The 27059-nt window shown below is 37.2% G+C and overlaps 1 protein-coding gene across 1 annotated transcript in view; it reads left to right on the top strand.

Annotated features, from left to right (window-relative positions):
- LOC109393324 (protein eyes shut homolog) overlaps positions 1-27059 on the top strand; it is a 1090347-nt gene that overhangs the window by 1049499 nt on the left and 13789 nt on the right. The window contains 2 exon segments of the mRNA XM_019662404.1: positions 5784-5958; positions 18502-18674. Coding sequence (XP_019517949.1) covers positions 5784-5958; positions 18502-18674 — 348 coding nt within the window.

Raw genomic sequence — 27059 nt, forward strand, 5'->3', positions numbered from 1 at the left:
GGGCAGTGTCACTGGCCCTCATATGTGGGATCCGAACCGGGGCCCTCTGGCATCCCAAGCGAGTTCTTAACCATCGCGCCACTCGGTCGGCCCTGTATTGCCATAGTCTTCATTCAAAAAGGAACATACACTCAGATCTTCCTTATAAAGGTGATTCATAGTAATGTTATTAAATAAAGACATGCTTTGGATTGTTATAATAATGCATGTAGTAAAAATAATCCTTTTGGTCAAGGAGCTGCTCATTACTGCCCTAAGCCACGCCCCCATGGCCAGCCTACTCTCTATCAGAAATCAAAAAATAGGGACCAGGATGTAACGCACATCACTGTGAGACATCAAGAGCCATTTCAGGCACTTGAGTTCTCTGCCTGCCTGGCCTCATCCTTCTCTCCGCCTTCACTGACTTCTGCCTAAACACTGATGCAGAAGGCCATGTACTTAAAATATATGAACACAACACAGCTAACGCAACATTATACAAAGCCAGGTTTCAGTAAATTAGTTCATTCTGCCAAGGCTGTCAAAGAAACTTTGTCTTTGAATATGTAATCAGTGCTGATTCTCAGAAGCGTATGTTAAATAATACTTTGAAGCATATGAAGGCACCATGCTAACTATAATAGAGGGCTCAACAATTCTTTCACAGCAAGAAATAATCTGGAAAGGATTGTAAGGGCATAACAAATCAATGAGTTTTTAAAAACATTAATTCAAGGAAAGGCATGGGTAAACTTATGAATGTGAAAGAAGCACACCTTCCACTCAATGAAACAGAGGCTCTGGGGGAGTCATCACAACTTGCTGTCCTTTATTCACAGACATGATGCTTACATAAATACTCTGGATATAGCATCAAGAATAAGAGTGTGGACTCTGGAACCCAACTGCCTGGGTATGCACCCCAGTTTGGACACTAACAAGCTTCATGACCCTGGCTAGTAGTCGAACCACCCTGTGCCTCACTGTGCCGCATCTGTAAAACGGGATCATAACAGCACTTCTCTTCCTATGCAGTTCTGAGAGTGAATTGATAGAAAGAGAACACAGATCAGTACCCGGCTTAGCATGCTCACTGTGTTAGTGATGATGATGGTGCTAGTGGTGGGAGATGACACAGCTCCGGTCACACACTTGCTTCTCTTTCTCTGCTCTACAGACAGTGACAACTATGTTACTTTCAGCCTTTACTTAAACTCTCTGAGCCTCCATTTTCTCCTCTGTAACATGAAAGTACCTACCCCATAGGGTTCTTGTGAGTTAATTAAGTAAAATAATTATGTTAAGTGCTTAACTCAGAAACCAGTACATGATACATACTCAACAAATGTTAACTATTATTAGTACTCCATCCTGTCATCATTGGACTTGATATTTTCAAATTTATTGAAGTCCAGTGCTTCTTGGCTTCCTTTTGTGTTATTTTCTCTCTTCTATTAGGAACTTTTCTTCACATCTTGATAATGAGAACAAAGAAAGGCTTTCATCCAAACCTGTCATTTTCTCCTTCAGTATGTTAATGAGCCTGAGTTCAGCACACAAGCAGCTGGCCTTTCATCTGAGAAACGCTAGGGCTGCACATATGTGGAACCATGTCAGCTGCTGTGAGTCTTAGTGAGGATGAAAATCTTGGGTCGGTCTCCTTGGAAATTGCCTCTTAATCAACAGTCATCCAGGATCTTAGAAGCCCCTAATTTTATCATTTGTCTCTTGAATTCTCCCTTCATGTCTGCCTCTCCTTTATTATAAACCAGCACTTACAATGTACTGCAAATTATAGACAATTATTACCAACCTACCATAAAGACCAGATTGCAACTATACCATAAACTTATGATTCCAAAAAAAATGATCTCTATTGGCTCTAGAGAATGACATAGGATGATTTCCTTAAATATATAGATTTCTGGGCCCTACTCCAGAACTATTTAATCAAAATCTCTATGATAGGGTCTAAAAATTTGCATTTTGATAAGCCCCCCCAGATTTGGAAACCACTATGTTAATTAATCATAACGAAGCAAGTAGAGCTTTATGAAACAGTTTAATAAGGCTTAATAATTAAATTCTAACCTCACTAACACAAATAGATAAGGCGCAATTATTTTTCTTTAACATGGGGATTAAATTACAGACATCAAAAGATTATCTGATTTAGGCTTTCACATTTCTGTAAACACTCCTGATAAATAACTCTAATCCAGAAGTTCTAGTCTAAAATGCAAATCCTTACTGTGAATATAGCCCATTTGTTTTCGTTCTAGAAATGGCTTATAATGAGCCATTATTTTCCCTATACCCTTAAATAGTAATGAAGATATTGAGGTTATTTAACTCTTCTCCAAATTAAATAATCTACACATGCCAGTCAAAGAGAGCACTATTGTTTTACCTGTCCTAATAAGAGGAATTCTCCCTTCCTCTTCAAAGTTGCATCAATTACAAAGCTGCAGAGTTCTCAGGTTGAGGGTCATGGATGGACTTCAGTGGGTCCTGAGTCTCCTGATAACATACATGCAATAGTGTGTATACCTGTGCACATTTTTCTGAGAGAAGATCCATAGCTTTCATCAACGTTCTAAGATCTGTTACCTTCACTGACCGGCCTATTTAATCCTGATATATAGTTAAAAATTATTTTTGACTAGTGTCAATATCTATTATCCTATCCATTATTCTAGTGTTACAGCAGCTAGTGTTCATTCACACAGGGATTATTAAATATTTATTAGTCAACTGAATACAGTGAATGTGAAATAGATTCAGATTCATTAACGACCCTATAAAGATGTTCTTCCAACCTGAAAGTGCCTTACACTGTCAGTACAGCTAGCTTCTTGCTAGTTCAACTTTTCTTTCTTGTTTTTTTAATTGCATGAGATTTTTCAAACCGAAGTCCATAGGAGGAAAATGAGTTTACTGCAATAATTTAAAAATTATTTTACTGTCAAAAAAAAGCCATCACTTTTTTGGAACCTAGTTAGCCTTACTTTCCAATATACACATGGCTCATGGCTCCAAAAGCCTTTATCATAACTACTTTATTACATGCAGGGTATATGTATTGACTAGATGTTGCATGGTGCTATACTAAGCAGATTATATTTTATCTGCTGTATTAATAGGAGTGAAATTATACAATATGTATTCTACACATGGTTTCCACTGTAATTGCCTTGAAACTGATGATATGTTGACTGACAGGAAGCTGTCTCTCTGTAAAATAAACACATTTAACTATTTGTATTTGCTAAATGTTTCTCTAAATATAGCATTGCCATGTTTTCAGCCAAAAACATATTTCAGCAGTTCCTCATAACAAAGTATTTCTTATCCATATAAAAGAGAAGTGGTTTGAAATGAACAGCTTCAGGCATTAATACGTATTATGATCATTTAACAAAGTTGTTTTCAGCACATGATTATAAAAACCACAAAAACCTAATGTCAGCATTCCACAATTTTTGTTGAAAAAGAATATTTTTTTGATAAAGGAAACAAAGGACTTCTGAGACAGTGTGGTAGAGTGTGAGGTAGAGGGTGGAATATAAAATCTAGTTGCCAGGCATTATACCGGCCAGTTTACGTATGTTATCTTACTCCTATTAATCCATGGAGTAGTTATTTTTGTCCCCTTTTTGAAGGTGAAAAGATTGGCACTCAGCTTGATTTGGGTTATCTAGCCATTATGTAGGAGACATTGTAATTGACCTCAGACCCACCTGACTTCATCATCTACTTACACCTTTGCTCTCTGCTGGGTACATATCACTCTGCAAAAAGCATGGAAATCCCTGCCGTGTTAGTTGAGCTACATGGTTATTCAGTATAAAGCATCTAGCATTCATTCATTCATTTCTTCATTCACTACACCATTTTAGTTCCTATTTGTGTAATAGTAGACAGAAGTACTTGGGGGAAGAATGAAAATTAAATCTAAGGAAGAAAATTACCATTTTCTTACAATGAGAAAATATTAGTGCATGCTGAGAATGGTGCTTGTCAGTGAGGACCAAGTTGAAAAGTAAATTCTTGACCTTTCAAAACTGAGCCCATTTTTTTCACCATGAGGAATTATTCCATGCTTTTAGCTTCAAGAAATGTTTGGAAATAAAATCCAAACTTGCCTATCTTTTATCATTTTAAAAATCCTATTTATGGTTGATGTCCGTATTTATTTGAAAGTACATTGTAAACAAACTCTGAATAAGAGCTGAAGGAAATGAGTGAAATTACAATACATTTCAGTATCCCAAACAGCTCCATAAATTATTCATTGAACTGCCTTCTTTGTTTATATTTATTTAATATTGGGGTAGAAAAGACCTGTTTTTCCTTCAGCTTTATTGAGGTATATTTGACCAAAAAAAAATTATATGTATTGAATGTGTACAATGAGATGATTTGGTATACATATACACTGTGCAAAGTATACCATAATCAAGTTAATTAACACATCTGTCACCTAACATAGTTACCTTTTGCGTTTGTGTGGTGAGTACACTTAAGATCTACTTGCTCAGCAAGTTTCAAGTATACGATATAATACTGTTAACTGTACTCACATGCTGTACATTAGATCCCCAGAACTTATTCCTCTTTTAACTGAAAGTTTGTACCCTTTGACCAACATCTTCCCATTTCTCCCACCCTCCAGCCCCTGGCAACCACCATTCTACTCTACTGCTATGAATTCAACTGTTTTAGATTCCACATATAAGTGAGATCATACAGGATATGTCTTGTTTGGAAAGACGTTTCTGAGGATACATGCAAATGCAAAATCCCTGAGGAGAAAAAGAGATAAATGAGACAACATAAATATTATAAACTTCTCCGCATAAAAATAAAAACCCCACGGAAAGCAAAATTAAATGGCACATATTAAACAGGAGAAAGTATCTACGATATATGACAAACAGCTAATAGGCTCCTATAAAGATGTCTATCAAGTAAATGTTAAAAGTGTGAGTAGAGAAAAACAGTACATAATAAGCAACTGAAAAGAAAAGTTAGAAATGACTAATAAATTTTTTTAAAGATTTTAAGCTCCAGTAAAATATAGCAAAAGAGTATTTTATTATTTATTTCATTTAAAAATGAAACAGGTGATATTCTCTTGCATTAGGGTGCCTGTGAAGAAGCAGGTGTCCTAGTATCAGGTTTGGGGGAGACATAATTGTGCAAAATACCTGTGACACTTGGGCACACTCCAAAGCATCCATATCTTTTGCCCTAGTAGTTTTACTTCTAGAAATTTATACTAATAATAAGCAAATGCACCAAGATATACCTACAATGATATTTATTATAGTATTATTTCTAATAGCAAAAGATAGAAATGAGTCAATTATCCAATAATTGAAGGTTGATTAAATATATTATGATATAAGAAAATGCTATGCCATCATTTGAAAATAGTTAATGCAATGAGAAGAGAGTTAATGGTATTTATGCTATACAAATTTTTGGTGTGCTCCTGTATCTTATATATTTTAACGCAAGATTCTATTTGTGTTTAAAAGAAAATACAACAAAGAATGGAAAAACACCGTGTGTGTGTGTGTGTGTGTGTGTGTGTGTATAGTTGTCTACTCCAAAATGGTGAGATGTAGATTTTTTTTTATTTTTCTCTCTATGCTTTTCTTTTTTATTTTTTGATCTTAAAAATTGAATTGGTTACTTTGTGTTTTCTAAATGTTACTTTAAAAATGAGAGAATAACTGTCTTCCTGTTTTATCTATTCTTCCAATTTTTATATGAAGTTTTTCCCTTTCTTCAAGGTTGTATTTTCACTATTCAAGTTCGCACTAAGAAGCACGGCCATTTCAGACGGCTGGGAAACCCCGAGGGCCACCCAGACGCTGGGCACAGCGTTGGCCAGTGTGATGGTTCTCCGTGTAGTTTAATGACATGTGGCAATGGTGGAACATGTATAGACAGTGGATCTACTGTTTAGTAAGTATGACATTAGGAAAGAACGTAGCCGGTTATTTGGATTCTAACTGGTATACTTCACTTGTACAAACTAGGAGCACAACTGATGTTCTTAAAATGGTCTTATGTAGACTTGCTGGATGACTGGCAGAGAGATGAAGGCAACTAGAGAAGGAGAGCACAGCATTTGTGCCTCTTCTCAATTCTTTTAAACCATGAAAATGAATTACTATGCCATTTCAGGCACCGGGGAAAATACATCTTAAATTCATGGTATTGAGAGTGTTACCAGAAATGTTGATCACACAAGGGTTTATATATTGGGATTTGCTTTTATATTTAGGTTTTAGCTCCTTTAGAAAGGGCCCTCTCTAGATAGGCGGTAGCAAAGCTGCACGATTGAACTACTTTAGTATGAAACAATAATGTGAACAAGGTGAGTGGGAAGAAAAGAATCAAGGAAGGTTGTCTTATAAATAACTTCTTTTGTTGAGCATCTCCTCAATGCATAAGCGGTCTATGAAGGGTTCAGGTTATGCCAAAAAGAAGTGAGCCTTCTGTCCTTCAATTTCTTACATTCTAGCTATTCATAAATGACTTACATCTCATATATGCATGAGAAAAGTGATTTGTCAAGGTTTTTCCCACAGAACACCTCAGACATATGACGCACCTCACTACTAACACTGCAAAGCAATTGGGGAAACAGGGTACCAGAGTCTCCCCTGAAAGATAAGGGCAGAAAAGCATGTAGTTTTAAAAGTCATGAGTGAATCCCTTACCCTCCCTGAACAATTTTCCTCCACCTCCTCACTAGAAAATGATCAAAAGCCAAGTGCACAGTTCAAACAACTAATCACAGTGCATTGGGCTGATAAGAAAACACTTCATGGGGCAAGTGAGGAGATGGTATTAGATCTTCCTACATCTTACCCCAAACTCTCCAAGGGCAGATATCCTAGTCCCAACTTAATGGATGGGAAACTAACCCCCAGAGATTGTGAGTGAATCAAGAGGATGTACAAGCTCCTTATAAGTAGTAGAGTGGGACCCCACACTAAATCTTCCAGTCACTGGGTCAAGAGTCTCTACAGAACCTAAATAGTAAGAAATGAGTTTAAAAGCAGCTAACAATTTAAATAAGATGACCAAAGTATTAAGTATTTGTTATATGCTGGATGTAATCTATTCATTTATTCTTAATTTAAAAAACAAAATGTTGATGTTATCTTCAATTGGCATTTCATACTTTTTTTTTAAAGAAATATATTGAGGAATCGGGGAAGGGGAACAGACAAGTTGCTGTCGTTTTTGTTCTTCAGTCTAGTTGTGGAGGACATTGCTTCACTGGCCCATGTTGGTATTATCATTGTGCTCTTCCCGGTTGAGGCAGATCGGTCGCCGGCCTCTGGACAGCCGCTCACAGCAGCTCTTGGCAGCTCACGTTGGCTGCCGGCCACTCATGGTAGCTTAGGGCAGCCCACTGCAGCTCCACTGCAGCCTACACCATCGCCGGTGACTCACGGCAGCCCAGCTCCAGGTTGAGCTGTTGATCACCATCTTAGCTGTGGAGGGCAGTGTCACTGGCCCTCATATGGGATCCGAACTGGGCCCTGCTCCTCAGAGCCGGCATCCCAAGCCAGCTCTTAAGTAATGTGCCACTCGGCCGGCCCTTGACATTTCATATTTTCTCCAAATTGGAAGTACCTTGCCACATACTACACCCCCTGGGGATTTCATAAGTTCCTGTGTGGGTGGAAAGCTGTCTCTCACAGGCTAGCATGAGAACCTTGATTTGAATAACAAATAGACTTGAGTAATAATGTACAACGGGAAGCATGCCTCTCACAAGTTTCCTGACAGGATTCAAAAATCTTATCAAAATTGTGACCAGTGTGTGAGATTGTCTTACTGATATAACAACAAAATATTTACTGTATCAACACCATGGGAAGCGCTCTGCAGAATCAGAAGCAGCTCTTGTGACTATTACATAATGACATTAAAATTATGGCTCCCTGAACTTAAAAGAGGTGAATTTTGTGGCATGTAAATTATACCTCAAAAAAGCTGTTTAAAAACAAGAAGATTCCCACTCATGGACATTCAGCTTCAGCAGCAGCAGAAGTTTAAGGAGAATTTTATTCCTTTTGACACTTTTTGTATTTCTGCTCTAATCTCAATAATAAGAATCCCTTGTTTAACAGAAAAAGATGTGTTCTTTGTAATATACTTTTCAATAGTGTTTAAGAAGTTTTCCTCTATCCTTGTCCTAGTCCCAGGCTCCCAATGTTATATGGCTCTACACTTTTATTTTGCCTGAAGATTTATTTTGCCTAATATTATCTGAAGCAGAGTAATATTAAACTGAATTTCCAGGTAACATTATAGACAGCTCAAAGCTTAAAATTCAATCTTTTCTTGAAAAATAACTAACACATGATAAAATATTTTTTTAAATGCTCAAGAAGCAAGTCTCAACCCAGAAGCATAAATTTAATAGAACAGAATCAATTTTAAAAACAAAAATCTCAAAGCTGGTCAAAGTGTTTTAAAGCTTAATGGTATAAATTAATAAAAACAAAAACATAAAATGCTCACTTTAGTTCCGCTCCTCACAGCTGAGGATGGAAGGCGTTGCTTTGGTCCATAAGGGGAAGTTTTGTGCCAAGTAAGGAGGGAGGTGGGGCTTCATAAGGCCTTTGGACCCTGAGCTGGGCTCTAATAAGCTTAACAGCCTTGCTTTCCTGCTCCAAGTACGTCAGCAAACACAGATCCAACTGTGCTCTCATTCAATTTCTTAAATGAGAGTCTAATAAGGTAGAGTTCATGTAAGGCCTTTATGCTCCTGGGATGAGCTCTGATGCAAGAGAGAAACAGTAAATGATTTCTGTTGTTAGTCGGTAGCCTAGATTGAAATTTAAAAAAAATTTTAAAAGGTTTGTTTAGTTATAACTTAGCCCTATATGTACATTTGTTTGGTACAAAGTGGTTTTTAAGGAAATTTGACTTCATTTAAGTTGTACTTTGCTTGACTTTAAAGTGATATCCTAACTGTGACTGAAAGTGACGTGCAGATGTCTTCCTTTGAGAAAAGCACAGTGTAGGAAACCCACAAGTCACAGAAGCAAGTTAGATGTAAAATGAGCAGCACAGACAATACGCGTAATAAGAGCTCAGAGAAAGTGGATATAAAATGTGAAATGCACCAGAGATTTATACCAAGTTCATCAGTGAGGCTTATTTGTAACATAACTATCAGTGAGCACACAATTTCCCTGACCCAGAGTTTTCTAATTACTTTTTGGCTCACAGATGCCTTCGAGAATCAGGTGAAAGTCCAAAGATCTTTCCAAGATTAGTGCAGATTCCGGAAAGAAAGTGTGTGTCCTCAAAGCCTCCTTTTGATTCCCTACAGACAATATACCATGTATACCTAAAAGTGACAATCAATTTTTTTATTTTTACTGAAGGAGCAAAGTCTTTCACACTTTGAGATGGATCTGACTATTTACATTGAGGGCAGGAGATGGGTGCAGATATGGGATGGAAAGTTTCTGTCCCGGCCACCTAAACCACTTTCAACCTGTGTTTTGGTTCTCCCACCATCACAGTAAATACATGGCCCCTCCAACCCCCCTCTATCTTCTTGTCATTGCTTTATTTTGCTCCAGCTGACTCTCTAGGAACAAACTAATTTCTCTCCTATTCGCAGGCAAAGCAATGTAGTAACTGTATCTTCTTTTTATAGTCCAGGCTCATACTGGCATCAATGCAACGAGGGTCCACCATCTACTCCCAGCAGCTCGTCTAAATGATTTCCTCAATCAGCTCCTCCTCTAAGAGAAACTGAGTCCAACTGTTGCCATAATACAATGGTTAGGCCCTTAACCTGGAGAACAGAAAGAACCATGAGGATTGAGGCCCACAGACAAGTGCCAGTACCGTTGTTGATATGGAAGGAGTGATTCCATCTCATCCTTCTTATCCTCTCTGAGGAATCAGCAAAGAGTTTGGTGAGTGATCTCACCAGCAAAGAGAAGAGGGCCATGGGAAACATCAGCAACCCTGCTTTGGAGGCACGCTGAGTCCTGACATGCCGTCACTTTCCAGGGCACCGTGAGGCTCATTGGTTTTAGCGCTTGTTTGTGTATCCTTCTAAGGCTCAGTTTTTGAGGATGTCATTTGACATCCAGTAAATGTTGGCAGGTAAAATGATATCCATCAGATCACACTTACTTCATTCTCCCAACTTGTTACTCAAATGGAAATAAATCATAAAGAAAAGCAATTTGACACGAATGAAGTCATCCAACACAACAGATGTGCTAAGGAGAAGGAGATTCAAATATGTTTTCCTTTAAATAGCAGGGAAATACATATGCAGAATTGGAGTCCTTTATGATGGGATCATCTATCGCTAAGGAACACACATTTCATTACTCATATGACTTTATTATCACATCACATTGATTTCATTTTAAGTTCTATATCTGTGCTTTTGCTTACATAGAAAACCAACAAATTCGTAACCATAACTTTCTTACAGATCCAGGTGGAGGTAAATTTTCACCAAGAGCTTTCCCTTTCTGCTCTCATTTCATGATGATTCTAATACTTTGCCCTCATTCGCCTCATACATTGAAAAGAATCTCTCTTATCCAGAGCAATAAGAATCTATATTTGATAGGTAAACTGAAAAAGGTAGATTAAACAGAGGTTATATTTTTCTAAGGCACACTTTCTCATCTGCACACTTTTGAAAACTGTTAATTGCAGTGTTATTATGGGGATTAAATAAGCTACTACATATAAAGTACTTAAAACACAGTGCCTGGCACTAAGGTGAAGTCCTAATAAACTTTAAATATTATATTTTTACATATGTCATATATATTTCAAGTAAATACATTGTTATAAATAAGTTACCATAAAGTCTATGGTGGGGTGGGGGCAAAACTATGTTTTCTGTTTTGTATTCACCCTGGAAACAAAGTAGAGTGGTGCTTGTACTTCATTTTTGGTGAATATACAGTAAGTAAGTGGAAGATGTTCAAGTGATATTCAAACAACGAATATTAAATCTTCCATCATCTTATTTTTAGTTATTTTTTATTTCTCCATATTCATCCTAAACTCAAGAAGCTGTAGAATTGGTTAATTACAAGAAAATTAAATTCTTCATCTTGACTAATGTAATGAAAAAAAGTAATCCATAGATGTTTCTAAGCTATAAAATTAACAATAACAACCAAACAATTTATCTACAATTTAGGAATGTATTATAAATTTTCAAGTGCACAGATGTAAAAAAAAATAGCTATAGTAGTAAAAACATACTCCAGTATTCAACTCTCAGTTGCCATCATGACCAGCTGTTACTCATATTTCTAGTGTCTGACATCTTCTCCTGGGTTATCTCTCCATGTTTAAGGGCAGAAGAACACACAAACTGCTCTTCATATATTATATTAACAACTGAGGGTAGCTAACATTTTTTGAATGGACATGAAATAAGAAAATAATTCTATGTATAAAGTCAATGATGCCTCATTATCTTTTGAATATGCTTAGCTATTGTATAGTAAATGCTTCAGCCCTTTGCCTACTGTTTTACTAATTCATTAAAAAAAAACAGCCCTTTTGATCACTTGCTCTCACCTCCAACTCAGTGTAGCTGAAAGTGGATTTTTATGTTTTCTCTAAACTATATTCCTCTCTGAATACCCTATTCCCATTTACAGCACCACATTCTTTCAGTCATTTAATCGTGAAACCCCCAGAGATTTCCATGGGATTGAGAGACATAGACTGGCAGTGAAATGTGCATACTCCCTCCCCTATTGTTAGCCATGTAATTTGTTTAACTTCTCTGTCCTTCAAGCTCCTCCTGACAAAATGAGAATTCTAATGGACCCTAATAGGGTCGTAAAGAGGATTAAATGAGTTAACACATTTAAAGTTCTTAGAAGAGTGCCTGGTACATTGTAAGCCTCCATAAATGTTCACCATTACTGTAATCTTTCATCTTCCAAACCAACACACTTACCAGATGCCTCTCACATCTACGTCACCCTTTCCATCCTCAAAGCCATTTTCCTGTCCAGGCCTGTTTGCATTCATCTACTTCCTTATCCTAGTCATGACTCATTCATTCGCTAATTTATTTATTCCCTGGATATTCAATGAAAAATCACAATATGCCAGGAACTGTTTTAGCCCTGGGACTATAACAGAGGATAAAACAGGCCTAATCTCTGCTCCCATGGAATTAATTAGCTGGTTCCATGGAATCAATGATTTAGTGCAGAGGTCAGCAAACTATGTCCTGTGGGCCAAACCTGGCCCACCACCTGTTTCTGTAAATTAGTTTTATTGGGATAGAGCCACACACATTCCCTGGTGGATTCTGTGGCTGCTTTCAATAATGGCAGCATTGAGTTATTGCAGAAACGTCTTTATGGCCCATAAAGCAAACTGCATACTGCCAAAGTTTGCCAACCCCTGTTCTAGTGACAAAGGTATAATAAGATGCCACTAAAATTAAACTTACGTCACTAGACAGTTTATTGTTACATCATGGAGTCGTCTCATACATAGCAGATTATTATTCTTAAAATATGCCTCATTTATGTCACTCCCCATACGTATGTCACTTAAAAGCTGCACTGTCTCTGCCTGTTACACAAAGCCCTTTGAGCTGTCATCTCCTTTTCCAGCCTAATCTTCGACTGTCCCTACCCCTCAATGCACTCGTTCACGCAGGCGAATCTCACTTCAGAAGACTTCCCTGAGCTCACTAAAATTGCTCAGGCACCCTTCAGATGGGCTCCCATAGACTCATTTTAGCACCTGTCACATTGTATTAACATTGGCTGCTTACTAATCTGACCCCCCACCAAAACATGAGGCCATATGTGTGATGTGGAAATGCTTAGGGCTAAGCCCAGTAGCAGACACTTAGCATGTAAAAAACTACTAATAATAGTCTGTAAATGAATGGCTACCTCTCTTTTCTGTTTTCTACTGTTTCCACTATGTAGACACCCAATCTCACACACTTCTCTCTCCAAAACCGACTCTTCTTCAGAGCAGGGTAGGATATATGTGGATAAAGGAAGAAATGTTAATGAATTAATTTCAAGGGTTAAAAAAATATCATTACCCAAAGTGGAGAGTAAGGGTTTAAGACTTTTTATTAGCTACATTTTGCAGGGTGCTAAAGAAGCCAGACAGGGAAGAAAAAGAAAAAACCTGACCTAGCATAAAATTATTCTGATGAAGATCTCTCTTAAAATATAGTATAAGAAAGTAGTATATGGTATTTGAAAGTAATTTTTTAAATCTTTGCACACATAGCTAATTGCTTCAGACCTAAAATTCTGAAAGGAATCATATGAGGATTTATTTTATTTACGATACTATTTTTCAAATAAATTTATAGCAGCATAATATATTAGGCTTAATGTGATTTAAGCTATATTTAATATAAAAATAAATATTCTACCATTGCCATTTCTGTCTATAAGACGATGAAATTAATTTTTTTCTTTGCTTTGTTGTTCTTCAAGTGGATATAAATGGACCACTAGATGGTGCACTCATCATAAAAAAGTAATGAAAGTAGAGTTTTCTTTTTATATAAAAATTCTTTAATAAGAATTACTATAGTTTTATTCTTCTTTATAAAATTAGTAAGATGTTCTATTTTTTGTATAAAAAGTCTTTACATGTTTTATGTTCTTTTTGATCTTCAAACAATAATCAAAATCATTAGGTAATTTTGTAGCAGGTTACTTCTGTATTTTGTTTTTTGCTATTTTGGAGAACCTTATACAACTTCTCAAACTTTTTTTTACACAACTATTAACTTAGATACAATACAAATATGAATTTTCTTTCATCATGACCCATATAAACACCCTATTTAATAAAATGGCAGTATCCTAATAGAATTTTGTTTTTTATCATTTTGTGTATGTGCCTATGCCTGTCTGTAAGTCTAGATACATGAGATATTTTGCTGTAAATTCCCCTCAGATCCAAAGTCTAACAGTGCATCAGTGAACGTATGATGTGATGTTATTCCCTATGCTGGCTTCTGGATTCTGGCAACACTTCTCTGTGCCACTCACTAAGTTCCCCAGCACATGCAGCCTAGTGATGCTTTACCCTAGCGCACCTCATCTTAGCCTGGGCCAGGGCTCACATCTTACACAGCTTCTGCTCATCCTATATGATCTAAGATAGTGCTACGCACATGGTAAATACTAAAAAAAATAAAATAAAATAAAAAATAAAAATATTTTGGTGAGGCATTTGTTTAGGCTGCCAAATAATAAAGGAAAATATAGGAATTTGGAATCAGTATGTCCCTGATAAATATGTGTAGGCAGACACTAAATCATTTTTATTTTAATAAATAATTATTGGGCTAATAAAGAACAAGAAGCCTATAAGAATGTTCCATATTTTCAATTATATACACACCTATTATTTCAGGAGCATTCTTTCATTCACTTATGATGGGAATGTAAATTGGTACAATTATTATGGCAGGAAAGTTGGAATATGTATCCAAAGCCTAGAGGTCATGATGATATTTGAATTTATCCCAAGGAAATGAGCATAGATATGCACAAAGATTTTAGCTACATGAGTTTTATCACAGTGCTATTTGTAGAAAATGAAAAATAAAGAAAATATAAAATATCTCACTAATGACAAAAAGAATAAAGCATATTTCATCCATTTAGTAAAATAATATTCAACCATTAAATACAAAGTTATTAATGGTGGAAACGAATTAATGAATATGGGAAGATGTTTCTAAATATTATGTTTTATTTTTTTTAAAGTCATTTATAGGGACTTCAGTTTGTAAAACTGTGGTGAATTATATATCCTGAACAATCTTCCCAAATGAGAACATTCAAATCTGAAAAAAAATATAAAATGTGTATTTTCATAACACTGTTACCTGAAATGAAACAGTACGTTTATAGAGACCAAACAAAACAGAAGCAAGACTCTATAAAGTAAGCTTTATCCAAGTTGGCTTTAGCCCCGAGTTCCTGCTAAAACCTGGAGATGGTGAACTTACCCTCTGAAGGCTGCACAATGGACTGGACTTAAAAGCTAAGGACTGCCCGAGGTGAGGGATCCAACAGGAGACTCCTCATAGGTCTGGCACCCCTAAGAACTACACCCTCCGTGTAAGAATAAACAGGTGAACCCCACTGTACACAAGTAGAAAGAAAGGAAATTTGCCTATCTTGACATTGGGAGTAGTTGACAAGAAAAGACGTGAAAGAGCAAAGGGCTTAAGAATAGCCAGGACATTCCTAGACAGAAAACCGAGAGCACAGAACTCACCATCCCTAGATATGAAGACCTCTTAAAAAGTCAGAGAAATTAAGACAGTGTGATACTGGCCCAAAGTTAGACCAACAGACTAATGAACAAGATAGAGAGGCAGAAGACCATGCGTAAATAGACATGGCTCATCAGTGGGAAAGGATGAACTGTTTAATGAAGAGTGCTAGGACTGTTGGTTATCCATACGGAAAATCGTAGTTCAATCTCTACCCCATGTCAAACACAAAAAATAATTTCAGATAGATTAAGACTTCAATGTAAAAGGAAAAAATTATAATAGTTTTAGGAGACAACATAAAAATGTCTTTCCAACCTTGAAATAGGGAAAGATTTCTTAAATAAGTCACAAAAATGCAAACCATAAAAGAAAATATTAAAATTCTAACTACACAAAAATATATGAGCTCTGCTCATCGAGTTATATAGCACTGATAATGAATGCAACAGCTCCATGTATCAACATGGGTGAATCCCAAAAAACGTAATTCTGAGTGAAAGGCAGTAATAGAAGAATATGTACAATATCATTACATTTATGTGAAGTTTAAAAACAGGCAAAACTGAGCACTCTGTTTTCTTCTAGGACTTTTGTGGTTTCAGGTCTTAAATATGTCTTTAATCCATTTCCAGGTCATTTTTGTGAGTGGTGAAGGTAGAGGCCTAATTTCATTCTTTTACCTGTGAATATACAATTTTCTCAGAATCTTTAATGTTAAAATATGCTTAGAGGACGTAGTGGAAAAATACATGTTAAAAAATGTCAGCCTTGGGCCGGCCGAGTGGCGTGATGGTTAAGAACTCGGTTGGGATGCCAGAGGGCCCCGGTTCGGATCCCACATATGAGGGCCAGTGACACTGCCCTCCACAGCTAAGATGCTGAACAACAGCTCAACCTGGAGCTGGGCTGCCGTGAGTCACCGGCAACGGCGTAGGCTGCAGCCTCTGTGGCAGTGGGTTGCCATGGGCGACCATGTGTAGCCAGCAACCAGCGTGAGCGGCCAGCAGCCGCAGTGAGCGGCCGTCCAGAAGCCGGCGACTGATCTGCCTCACCAGGGAAGAGCGCAATGATGGTGCCAACTTGGGCCAGTGAAGCAGTGTCCTCCACAACTAGATTGAAGAACAAAACGACAGCAACTTGTCTGTTCCCCTTCCCCTAATTCCCCAGTACTGTTCCCATCCCCCCAATTCCCCAATAAAAATCTTTAAAAAAAAAAATGTCAGCCTTGCCATGATCAGAGGTTACAAGTGATTTTGATTTTCTTTTTTTCATTTAATCTCAGTTTTATAAAGCTCTTACTTATTGTTTCAATAAAATGATAAAGGTTGTTAGTGATGTTTGCAGGAAGAGTATACATTGTCCTTACCTCCCCTCTGCATGGCATATAATGTGTCATACAGGTTGATCCACCAGAGGGGACCATGTGAGCAGCCTTTAATCCTCAGAATCTATAAGGACTCTACCAGCCTAAAGAAAACAACAGAACTAAAGATACTTTTGTTTTCTCCCTGCTTTTTCTTGACTTGTTTACCTTAGAAACTGTACTATTGGTGGCCGGCTGAATGGCTCAGTTGGTTAAGATCTCACTCAAGAGTTTGAGCTCTGAGCAACAGCGGTTCGATGCCTTGGCCTGAGCTGAGCTGCCGCTGAGCTGCCAACAGGTGGCAGGATGGCTCAGCTAAAGAAAAAAACAAAACAAAAAATTGTACTATTGGTGATGCTTTTTAACTCCCCCAGCAGTGCTGTTATTGTCATCTATGTCTACAGTTTACCAGTAAGTAAAGACCACTGCAATGACTGAAAGCAAGTAAGTGTGACTCAGGACTCATGGATGTACTCTGAAAGTAAAATTTACTTTGGGTTCTTACTCTCTTTTTAAACCCGCTTAGTAAGAATCATCCTTTTCTTGGTCCTGGATTAAAACATGGGGAGGTCCGTTGAATTTTCTACTTTGACTTGATTAATAGACACTTTAATTTACAAATACACTCTCAATTCATTAATTCAAAGGTCCACTTCAAAATACTAACACTGTACTCTTCGAGATTGTTGCCTAAATCCAGCCAGGAGTAAGACATGAATGGGAGGTCTCGGAAGAGGTGTGATCCCCTACTGCTATCTTTCTGACTGCGCCCCACACCACATCCTGGAATGAGCTTCCTTCATTCACAGGCTTTCTTGATGGTTTAGTGCTGTCTGGGCCTTGTGAGGGTTTAAAGTTAACTCTTTCTCGCACGTGCCCTTAGTGGAAGGTTGCCAAATTTAAGAGGTGGGAGGAATACAGGTTATTCAGATAAATATGAATTCCAGATAAACAACAAATAATTTTTAAGTATATCTCAAATATTGCTTGTCTGAAATTCAAACATTGCATGGGGCATACTTATACGAAAAACTTATTGTCTGACATTGAAATCTCATCAGGTGCCCTGCATTTCATCTGACAACTCTACCTTTAGTGGGTCCATCTGCTGGGCTCCCTGATGAGCTCCTCCAATTATCACTCTCTCAAGCCAGACAAGACCTCTCTTCAAACTGGGTACTCCCCTTTCCCACTCAGATTCTGCCCCAGTCATCAACTGACTGCCTCTTACCGTGAGGTCCCTTCAACTACCAGGATACCTTCTGGGCAAGACCCCTTTCATATGTGCCCAAGCTTATCCTAACTCAGGGGGCCACACCCTTTGCCTGGGATTCTGCCATTTGCCTCCTCTCTGATGGGGTTTGCCATTTCTTCTGCAGCCCAGAAGCTGGGCTTGCGTGTTCACCAATGTCACAGAACATATATCAAGATGAATTTCTTTTTTCAAAGCTTAAGGCTTAAGAGGAGGTTGCAACTCTGTTCACAGCCTTCCCCCTTGGTGGTGGTGTGGGGTCAGGGAGAGGGACCCTTAATGCTGTTTTGTCCAAAGAAATGATTCTCATGACATTCTCTTTCAATCACCACATGCTGAACCTTTCTAAATCCTTGATGCAAAATCCAGTAATCCCACAACCAGTTATTAACTCTTTTCGTTGTCAGTTTGGATCTTGGTTGTTTGAATCCCAATTTGCTTTGACATGCAAAATCTTTTCTGTCTTGGAACCTCAGTCAAAATTGGCACGTTAACGCCAGGATGATAGTTCACACGTGTAAACTATCTCTGCTCAAGTGTTCAAATCATGCTGTCTTCCTTCTCAATCTACAGCTGTGACTGTCCCACTGGGTGGAAAGGAGCCTTCTGCATGGAGACAGTCTCCGCCTGTGACCCTGAACATGACCCTCCACCCCAGTGTAGCAAAGGAGCCACTTGTGTCGCACTGCCTTATGGCTACGCCTGCTTCTGTCCTCTAGGAACCACGGGAATCTTCTGTGAACAAGGTGAGGCAGAGTCCCAACACCTGCTGCCCGCAGATCTATGTCAGTTTCCTTTGGGGAAAGTAAAATGAACTGTAAATGATAACAAAGGACTTGACTCTCTTTTCTCCCCAGTGTATGTGACCGTATATTTCATAGATAAGATAGTATGCAAAACTGAGTAGTTCAAAATACAGGTTTATTTTTAGAACTGTTTTAATTTATGAACTTGAAACCCCTTGTCTATCTAGCCTGGATGTTCTAGATGTGTTGTGTTAATGCAGCCCAGTCAAGGGAGCTTGGGTTCGTAACTCAATTCCATAACAAGGCTCCGTCTTTGAGCTTCTCCCTCCTGTACCTGCCACTTGACTCAGAACTCTCAGGAGTATCACGAGGCCGATATATCAGCTCCAGTGCAAAAGAAGAGAAAGCTGAGGGTTGAAAGGGCCCCAAGTCCAGTGGGAACAATAATGAGGTTTCAATGGACGAGGACTTACCTGCTACTGCTCTTCCGTGTACCTTAAGAGTGACCGTATCCTGTCCACCGGGAAAATTATGCAATGTTGCTGAGGGATCCCCACAGTCTCCTGAGTGCTCCCCACATGGGCTGTAGCTAGTGCTGTGGGTACTTCTAGATGTGAGTGATCTCCCCTTTGGCATCTAGCTTGCCTAAGATCTTCCGGATTTCCTCCACATCACAAATGCACCATAGGGAGGGGATAGGTAGGGGGAGCAGGGCAACCTTGTTACCTCCTAAACAGAGATGGACCAAAGTCCTTCCTCTCTGTCCTCCTCACAGCCAAATAGCACAAACTCCCCTTCATGGATGACCGCTCAGCTAACACTGGGAGGAGAAGGACTGTGGTTCTCTACTGCCTGTCATCCCAAACATCAAGCGAGAACTCTAGGCAGTATTTCATCTCCTGTAATTCCCTGATCCCTACCCCAGCCCCCAGGCGAGATTCATGAAAGGGCTAGTAGAATGCAGCCATCTTTAAATCTCCAAAATTATACCAGAATCCTCTGCTAAAGCTCTAAAACCCATAAGGCAAGGGTCCTGGGGCTGGCTGGGACTCCCAGAGCTGTGTGTCAGGAAATCTAGGAAATTTGCAATGAAGGAATCTGGAAAGATTACGCTAGAAAAATAGGGAGATGTGTGGATCCACTTGACATCTCCTGGCTTTCTGAGATTGGATAATTTACTATTTCTCTATGCCCTCTCTCTCCCTATCCAGAAAATAAAGCTTTTAGCCTCTTCTTTCCCCATGTAGGAACAGAGGCGGGGATAGAAGGAACACAGGAGCCAATCACCAATTGTGTGATATACACCTTTGCATAATTTGGGGGGTTTATTGTAATATATTTACATGTGTGGTAAGAACAAATTTAATCTCTCTCATGTCATTTTATTAAATATGTCAGTGCAAACATTTTTAATCCTATATTCTTTGAGATCCTCTGTGTGTTTAGCTCTCCTCCATAAGTCAAAAGTGTTGACAAATGGAAGACATTTGAGGGTTAGAATACTAATGATTTATTGAAAGAAAATTTTAATCCTGTCATAAGGCATGACTATGAAATACATAATGAGATGGAGTGTTGTGTCTGACTTACAGAAATCAGTCTCTTTCATAATGACATAATGACATTAGAAATGTCATTTCTTTAAGAAATGGCAGTTCATAGTTCCTGGAATATGCCACACTCTTTCCTAGAATAAGAATTTTACACATACTCTTTCCTGTGCCTAAAATACTCTCATCTTCCCCTCCACACCCAGCTAACACTTATTTGTCCTTCAGGTTTTAACTCAGACTTTACAACTTTAGGGAAGCCTTCCCTGATTCTCTGTCATAGAGCTGAGGGCAGTGACCATCCCTGTTTTTGTTCATTGTTGGTGCATCTCCAATACCCATCATATAGTGCAGAGGGAAGAACATCTGTTATACATTTCTACTTAATAGTTCTAAAATAATAAAAATGGATTGTGATGGTTCTCAAGAAATAGTTCTTGATTTTTGTGAACAGCAAAGTACTCAAAACTTTACCAAGATGGCATACCTCTATTACTTCCAAAGGGTTAGCTATCAAAAGTGAAAGAAATAATAGGACTAGTTAGCATAAGGGCTAGTGATAGTAACACTAGGGCTAGCCATATTTTTGAAGCTTAAAGGCACAGTAGATTATTAACAAGTTCAAAAACACTCTATTTCTTGATCTTAGCAGTCCCTCATAATAGCCATTCCTTAAGTAAACACAGCATAGGAACTAATGATGTAGAGGTAATATTTTATCAAATACTACCATACTCCAATTATCTAAAAAAGCCTTATAAAGGGACAACATAATCATTAAAAAACAAATAACTTCAAAAGTAAAATTTGTATTAAATAAGTCATGAAATGTTAGTTAGGGTTGAAAAGAGCTTTAAAAATCACTTAATCCCAATTCTTCCATCCTGAAAAAAGTAAAAATCAATACGATGACGAGCAGGACTAATGATTTAAGTCTTTACACTGCCAATCCAGTGAGTTTCCCATTATGCTGTATTTGTTATATTTCATAGTCAAAATATAAAACTAGTAGTCACATGAAATAAGTGGAAACTTGTGCAGTCTATGGTGTGTGAAATTGGCTAATCAAATGTCCTTGCCCCAGTATTTTAAATTATCTTAAGTATTTTAAAGTGTGTGCATATATCCAAGAAGGGGGTGGATGGGGGAAATTTTCTATCCCAGCATTCTAATTTAAGTAATGAAATCTCACTTCATCTATCCCTTACTCTTAGAATGTCTGACTAATGGGGAAAAAAGTGATCTTTCAAGTCCCTTAAAACATTCACCTATAGCTGACAGAAAGAAAATTCCATTTAAGGACAAGAGAAAAAGAATTCCTGATTGGCATATTTTATTTTTATTATGGCCCCACCCCAAACTCCTATGGAATTTCACTGAGGTATTGTCCTGTGGTAAGTAAAATATCAATAGACCACTTGATTCCAATGGCTTTAAGGGTCACAGCCACCAAAAGTGGTTTGAGCCTATTTCCAGAAATATAAGAATCCAGCATATTCACATTATCTGATCCAGGAACAAGCTCAGATGTGTGCATTTTAAACATGCAAGGGCCCTACACCAGCTTTAAAAATTACACTGATGATGAAAAAGTTGTCAGCAAACAACAGCATCTGGGTTGGCTATTTCACAAGAACTATTGATTTTAATTTACAAAGAAATCATAACAGGTTAAACTAGGGTAGAATATCTTGCAATCCATCTTAGTCATTAAAATACTCCATTCAGGCAGAATTCTGTTTATAATTATTTTGCAAGATAGGTAATATGTCCACTTTGTTTTCTCATATACTCAAATCTTGCTCATTTGCTCTTTTCTTCTATGCAATAGCTCTCTTTCCTGTTAAAATTTATGATTTACAACTACACATATAGTGTTTCCTGAATCATAAAATCTCTCTTCTCAATTTATTTTTCCCCACATTATTGGTAAATTGCTCTTTTTTCTTGGAACAGTTTTATACTACTAAATTCTAGCTATTGCATATTGTTGACATTTAACGAACTGAGATTCCATAATAAGTGTGTTTTTAACTTTTAGCCTAGCAAATATTGAAAATGTTTCCATTTTTCTTACGTTCTTTCCACGCATAGTGAAATTTTTCTTCCACTCATTTCTCCTTCACTAAGGTAAAGAAACTCATGCAATAAACTGGTATTTTGAATGAAACAGACAAATGTCCAAGCCACTTAGTCTCTAGGTGTCAATGATGCTTTATGGCTCACCTATCTCTAGTTTTCACTGAAATCAATTCAAGCTAATGGAGCAGTTCAATTCTTCAAGGCTTCCTAACACATGGGATGCTCTTTCCTGAGTCTTTGGTTTCCCTAATAGTAGAGAAATGGGTCCATAGCAATATGGATGGCAATTTCTGAATCATTATTGTGTGCCTGTTCTCAGACGCTCATTTTCAGGTTCATTTAGCCATGTGTGAATACAGAAGGTAATACACAAGCTTTTCTCATAGGAAAAAAATGTACTTTAGCTTTTATTTATTTCCCCATTTTCCACCCCATCCTGATACTTAATAAGGACATGGTTACTTCTTTAGTCTTCTTTCTGTGTTTCTCAATACAACCTATTAAATCATAAGCGAAACTCAGTGAGAAAGTGAATTACATATAACAATGCTAAGGTTCATAGGAACACTAAGCTTTTTGAGCATCTAAAGGAATAAATGTTGCAGGTGAGTCTTGGAGAAAGAAACACACAACAGCCATTTCCTCAGCTTGGGCTTTAGGCAAGTAAACTTTCCTGAATATCAGGTTTCTCATATGTGAAAAGGGGATATGTGAAAAATCTCTAGTTTAAGGGAATTTTTGGCCAAAGTCCAGGGACAGTCCATTCTCTTTGCCAAGTCCTAAATTAATGATTACTACTTTTTATGAGGTTGTGAGTGAAAGGTTAAAATTCTAAGAGACAGACATCTAGGAGAGGCTTTTCGTCAACAAAGGTCTTTTTATTTTCTATTCAATGTAATATTAATAAACAAAAAGCACTTATTGGATGTTCAGCCCTCTACTGTTAAAGTTCCTCCCCTGAAATGTTTTACATGTTGAGCTATAAATACCCTGTCCCCCATCTTAGGAAGGCAAACAAAACAAACAAAAAATGTTTTCTTACAATCAATTTCTATGGACAAGACTTGCTTGCCTCTTCCTTTGAGGCAGGTCTTCTCACCTTCTTTTAATCTGAGATGATTAACAGTGATGAGATCCAATCACAAACTTTACTTTCTAATTTAGAGAACTAAAAACCAGACTCTCTCTAGTTTCTAATAGAAATATTAAAAAGTGACAAGCAAACCAACATTTTGATGACCACGGAGGAAGCTACAAAGATTGCAAAATATCTCCTTATTTCATTTCCTTCTTTTGTTAAAACCTATATAATTTATCTTAAGAAAAATAGAAAGGCAAACCTTCCTATACCATGTTCCTTAGTGACCAAGGAATATCACAAGGCATTGGTCATGAAAGCCCTATGGTCTGAGAAGCAGAATTCTCTAAGTCTTCTAGAACACCCTCATAAAGGTTATAATGAAGAGTCGGCGAAGTAAAGAGCAGAGCCCATTACCTAGCCCAAAACAAGCACTCTACAAATATTAGTCCCTTCCTACAGAGGAAAGAAAAAAGGGTTAGATTACACTCATGTTAAATGTAGGCCATGTGCACACATATATTTTAATCATTTTCACTTTTAAAATATGAGTTAGTTTTAGATTCTTAAGTTAAAATATTTTAAACCTCCTATTATAAAAAGACAATTTTTATTATATATGGGGTTGTCGGAAAAGTCATGATGCATTTTTGCAACGAAAAACAGAAAAAATATGTCATGGCTTTTCCAATAACCCAATAAAAGATGTAAAAGATTTTCGAATTTATGACCAATGTAGTAGACATAAACTTTTCAAAATGACCAAATAAAATGTTTAAAAAAAAGCAATACTCGTGCTCTATAGAAGTATAGCAGATTATTAAATTTTTTCAAAAGTATTTATTGAGAAACCACTCAGGCAATAAGGGGAGCTGCAAAACACTAGAAGATAGGGTCTTCAAAGAGCTAGCAAAGAGCTAGGCAAAATCTGTGAAAAGTAAATAAAAGTATATAATTTAAAAAACAGTTCAGGGAAAAGAGGAAGAAATAGTCCAGGGTGCTAAATGCCTTAGTTGTTAGACAAGTGACACAAAATAAAAAGGGCTCTTTTGAAAAAAAAAAAGGACGTAGTTGTTGGACAAATTACTCCTGGATAGTGGGACCTGAATAGTTATTAGGTATCAAAGAATGGGTAAAATTTGGATAGACTCTTATGTGATGGTGAGGAAGCTTTCTTAAGAGTGAGAACCACTTCAGCAAAACCTGAGGAAAAATGGAAGAGTGCTCTAGCAAATGTGAGTAAACCTCTTTATCTGAAAAGGAAATTTATCCCAGGTAAGGTCTAAATTATTAAAATACTTCTGAGAATAGAAGATAAGGGGCCAATGTAAGGCACACTGGATTAAAAAATTATCAGGACTTGCTTACTGAGCTGGAGGGTGTGCCTTTCACATAGATGGTGCTCAATTAACACTTGTGAAGTGGATGATGATTATTCATGGCTTAAAACCTGGATGACACAAATGCATAATCAATGTAGCCTCCCTGACCTTCTGTAGATAAGCCTTTTGGGACTCCTGAAACAGCATAAATCTCCCTACACAAGTTACTTGACTTTATTATTTATGACACTTCCAAATAGCATCAGAGAGAGCTCACAGTAAAATATACATATATTTGAAAATTACCCCAAGATGGTGGTAGAAGGATAAAATATGGCTTCCTCCCAAGGAAAGAAAAGAAACAGAAGAGAAAAAGGAAGAGAAGGAAAGGAATACGAAAGGACCAGAAAGGAAGGACACGCAAGATAAAACAAGCCTACGCTAAAACATGGCATGCAACTGAGTATAAAATTAGCTTTGGGTTTTCTGGAAATAGAAGCAAAACATAAAATACAATAAGTTGCTACTCAATTATTGCTTAATTTTTAAAAAAGCATACCAGGCATCACATTAAGGACAGGTCACTATGCCCTGGCACTAAACTCTAATAAAAAAAGTATCAAGCAAGCTTCAAAATTTTTTAGTGAAATTAAACAGTATAATATATGCTATGTTTGATGACAATTTTCTAGAAATGAAAAGACATTATGTATATGGCCATTTCTCATATTGACATACAATAAAGGCTCAGGGCATAAGATTCAGTCATAGTTCTGTAAAGATGATTGTGTCAAAGGTACATGAATAGCGTAGTTTCTAATGATCTGGCATGTTACTAGAGCAATAGTTGTCTTGAGAAATAATCATTTAACATTTTCATTAGATCATTACTCTTGGAAATCAGTTGTTGTCAGCCAAGGTTTTGATAGTCAAAGCATAGCAAAACTTAAAAATTAAAATTACTGTAGAAGTCCAACTATCATGGCTATTGATTGAAAGAATCATTACATGCTTTATTTTTCAGATTTATAGGTGACGAAGTTGATGTTTTATTATGCAAATTAAATAGTTTAACTTGGCATTTGTTCAAACTCCCAAATTCTGTTTCAAAATGCATGGAGTTGAACATCTCATCGCAAAAGATTTTGAAAGCAGGAGTCACCAGATGTCTCTAACTATCATAAAACTATCGTGTGATTTTATAGAATACTAATTTTTAAGCAACATGCCATCTTGATGGGTCTCCAAAGATCGTTTAGAACAAAATAGCCACCCGAATAACTAAATGAGTTAAACAATTAAAGAGAGTTATTTAACATTATCCATCTGGGTGCTAAAAAAAAAGTTTGCCTAAAGGAATCATTTTTATTTTTTCAATAATTGATACTTAACCATTCCTTCTGTTAGCAATTAGCCAACAGGTTCAATTGCTTGTTCACACTACTCCCAGTAGACGCTGAAGATAATCTAGCAAAGAGAAAGGATGTTTAGCTTCTACTTTTGTTACAATAACAAGGTGTGTACTTGGTTATCCTAAAATTTGTCAAACTGTTTAAGTTGAAATAGAGAGGTAAAGTCTTAAGACTTCACATAATTAAGGATGGGAAAAAAATTATTTTCTATCCATTAGATTCTTGTTGTAATAAAGCCTTTAAAGAAACATGTGCAAGCCAGGAAGCCACAGTGAAAGCCTTTGCACTTATCCATAGATGTAAAGGCAAATAATAGATTAATAAATAATGCAAAAAGTCTTAAATTATTCTTAATCTCTTTTTCTTTATTAACTGAACAGAACATGACTATGGTGCACTAAATGTAATGAAATGGAAAGCATAAAATGGAGATCCCTAAATCTGTAATTTGCTGACAACAGAGTAGATATGCATCAGTAAGGATTATCAATTTAACCTCCTAGGCTTATGGTATGTGAAGACTGAGAGCTATTTATTTATTTTCGGAATAGACTATGTTTTGAGTCCATCATGAGAAATAATGCTCTGGGAATTAAAGTAATCTATTTTAGAAATCTTGAGGTCCACCACTCAGAACAGGATCATTTGGTAGCAAATGACCTTCAATGGGGCTTGTTTGATTTAAAGTGATTGAAAGGTGTGCTGAAATAAGCAGAGTTATTGCATCCAAAGTAGGGAGGTGATGACATTTTTAATGAATGAGGGGAATCTTGAAGAGCTCTAGGTTTTAAGAAAAATTAGTACTTTAAAAATAAAGATCAGGGGCGGAGGGGGGGGCCGAGTGGCTCGGTGGTTAAGAACTGGCTTGGGACGCCAGAGGGCCCCGGTTTGGATCCCACATATGAGGGCCAGTGACACTGCCCTCTACAGCTAAGATGCTG

Source organism: Hipposideros armiger, unplaced genomic scaffold (assembly GCF_001890085.2).
Source record: "Hipposideros armiger isolate ML-2016 unplaced genomic scaffold, ASM189008v1 scaffold_375, whole genome shotgun sequence".
NCBI classification, from domain to species: Eukaryota; Metazoa; Chordata; class Mammalia; order Chiroptera; family Hipposideridae; genus Hipposideros; species Hipposideros armiger.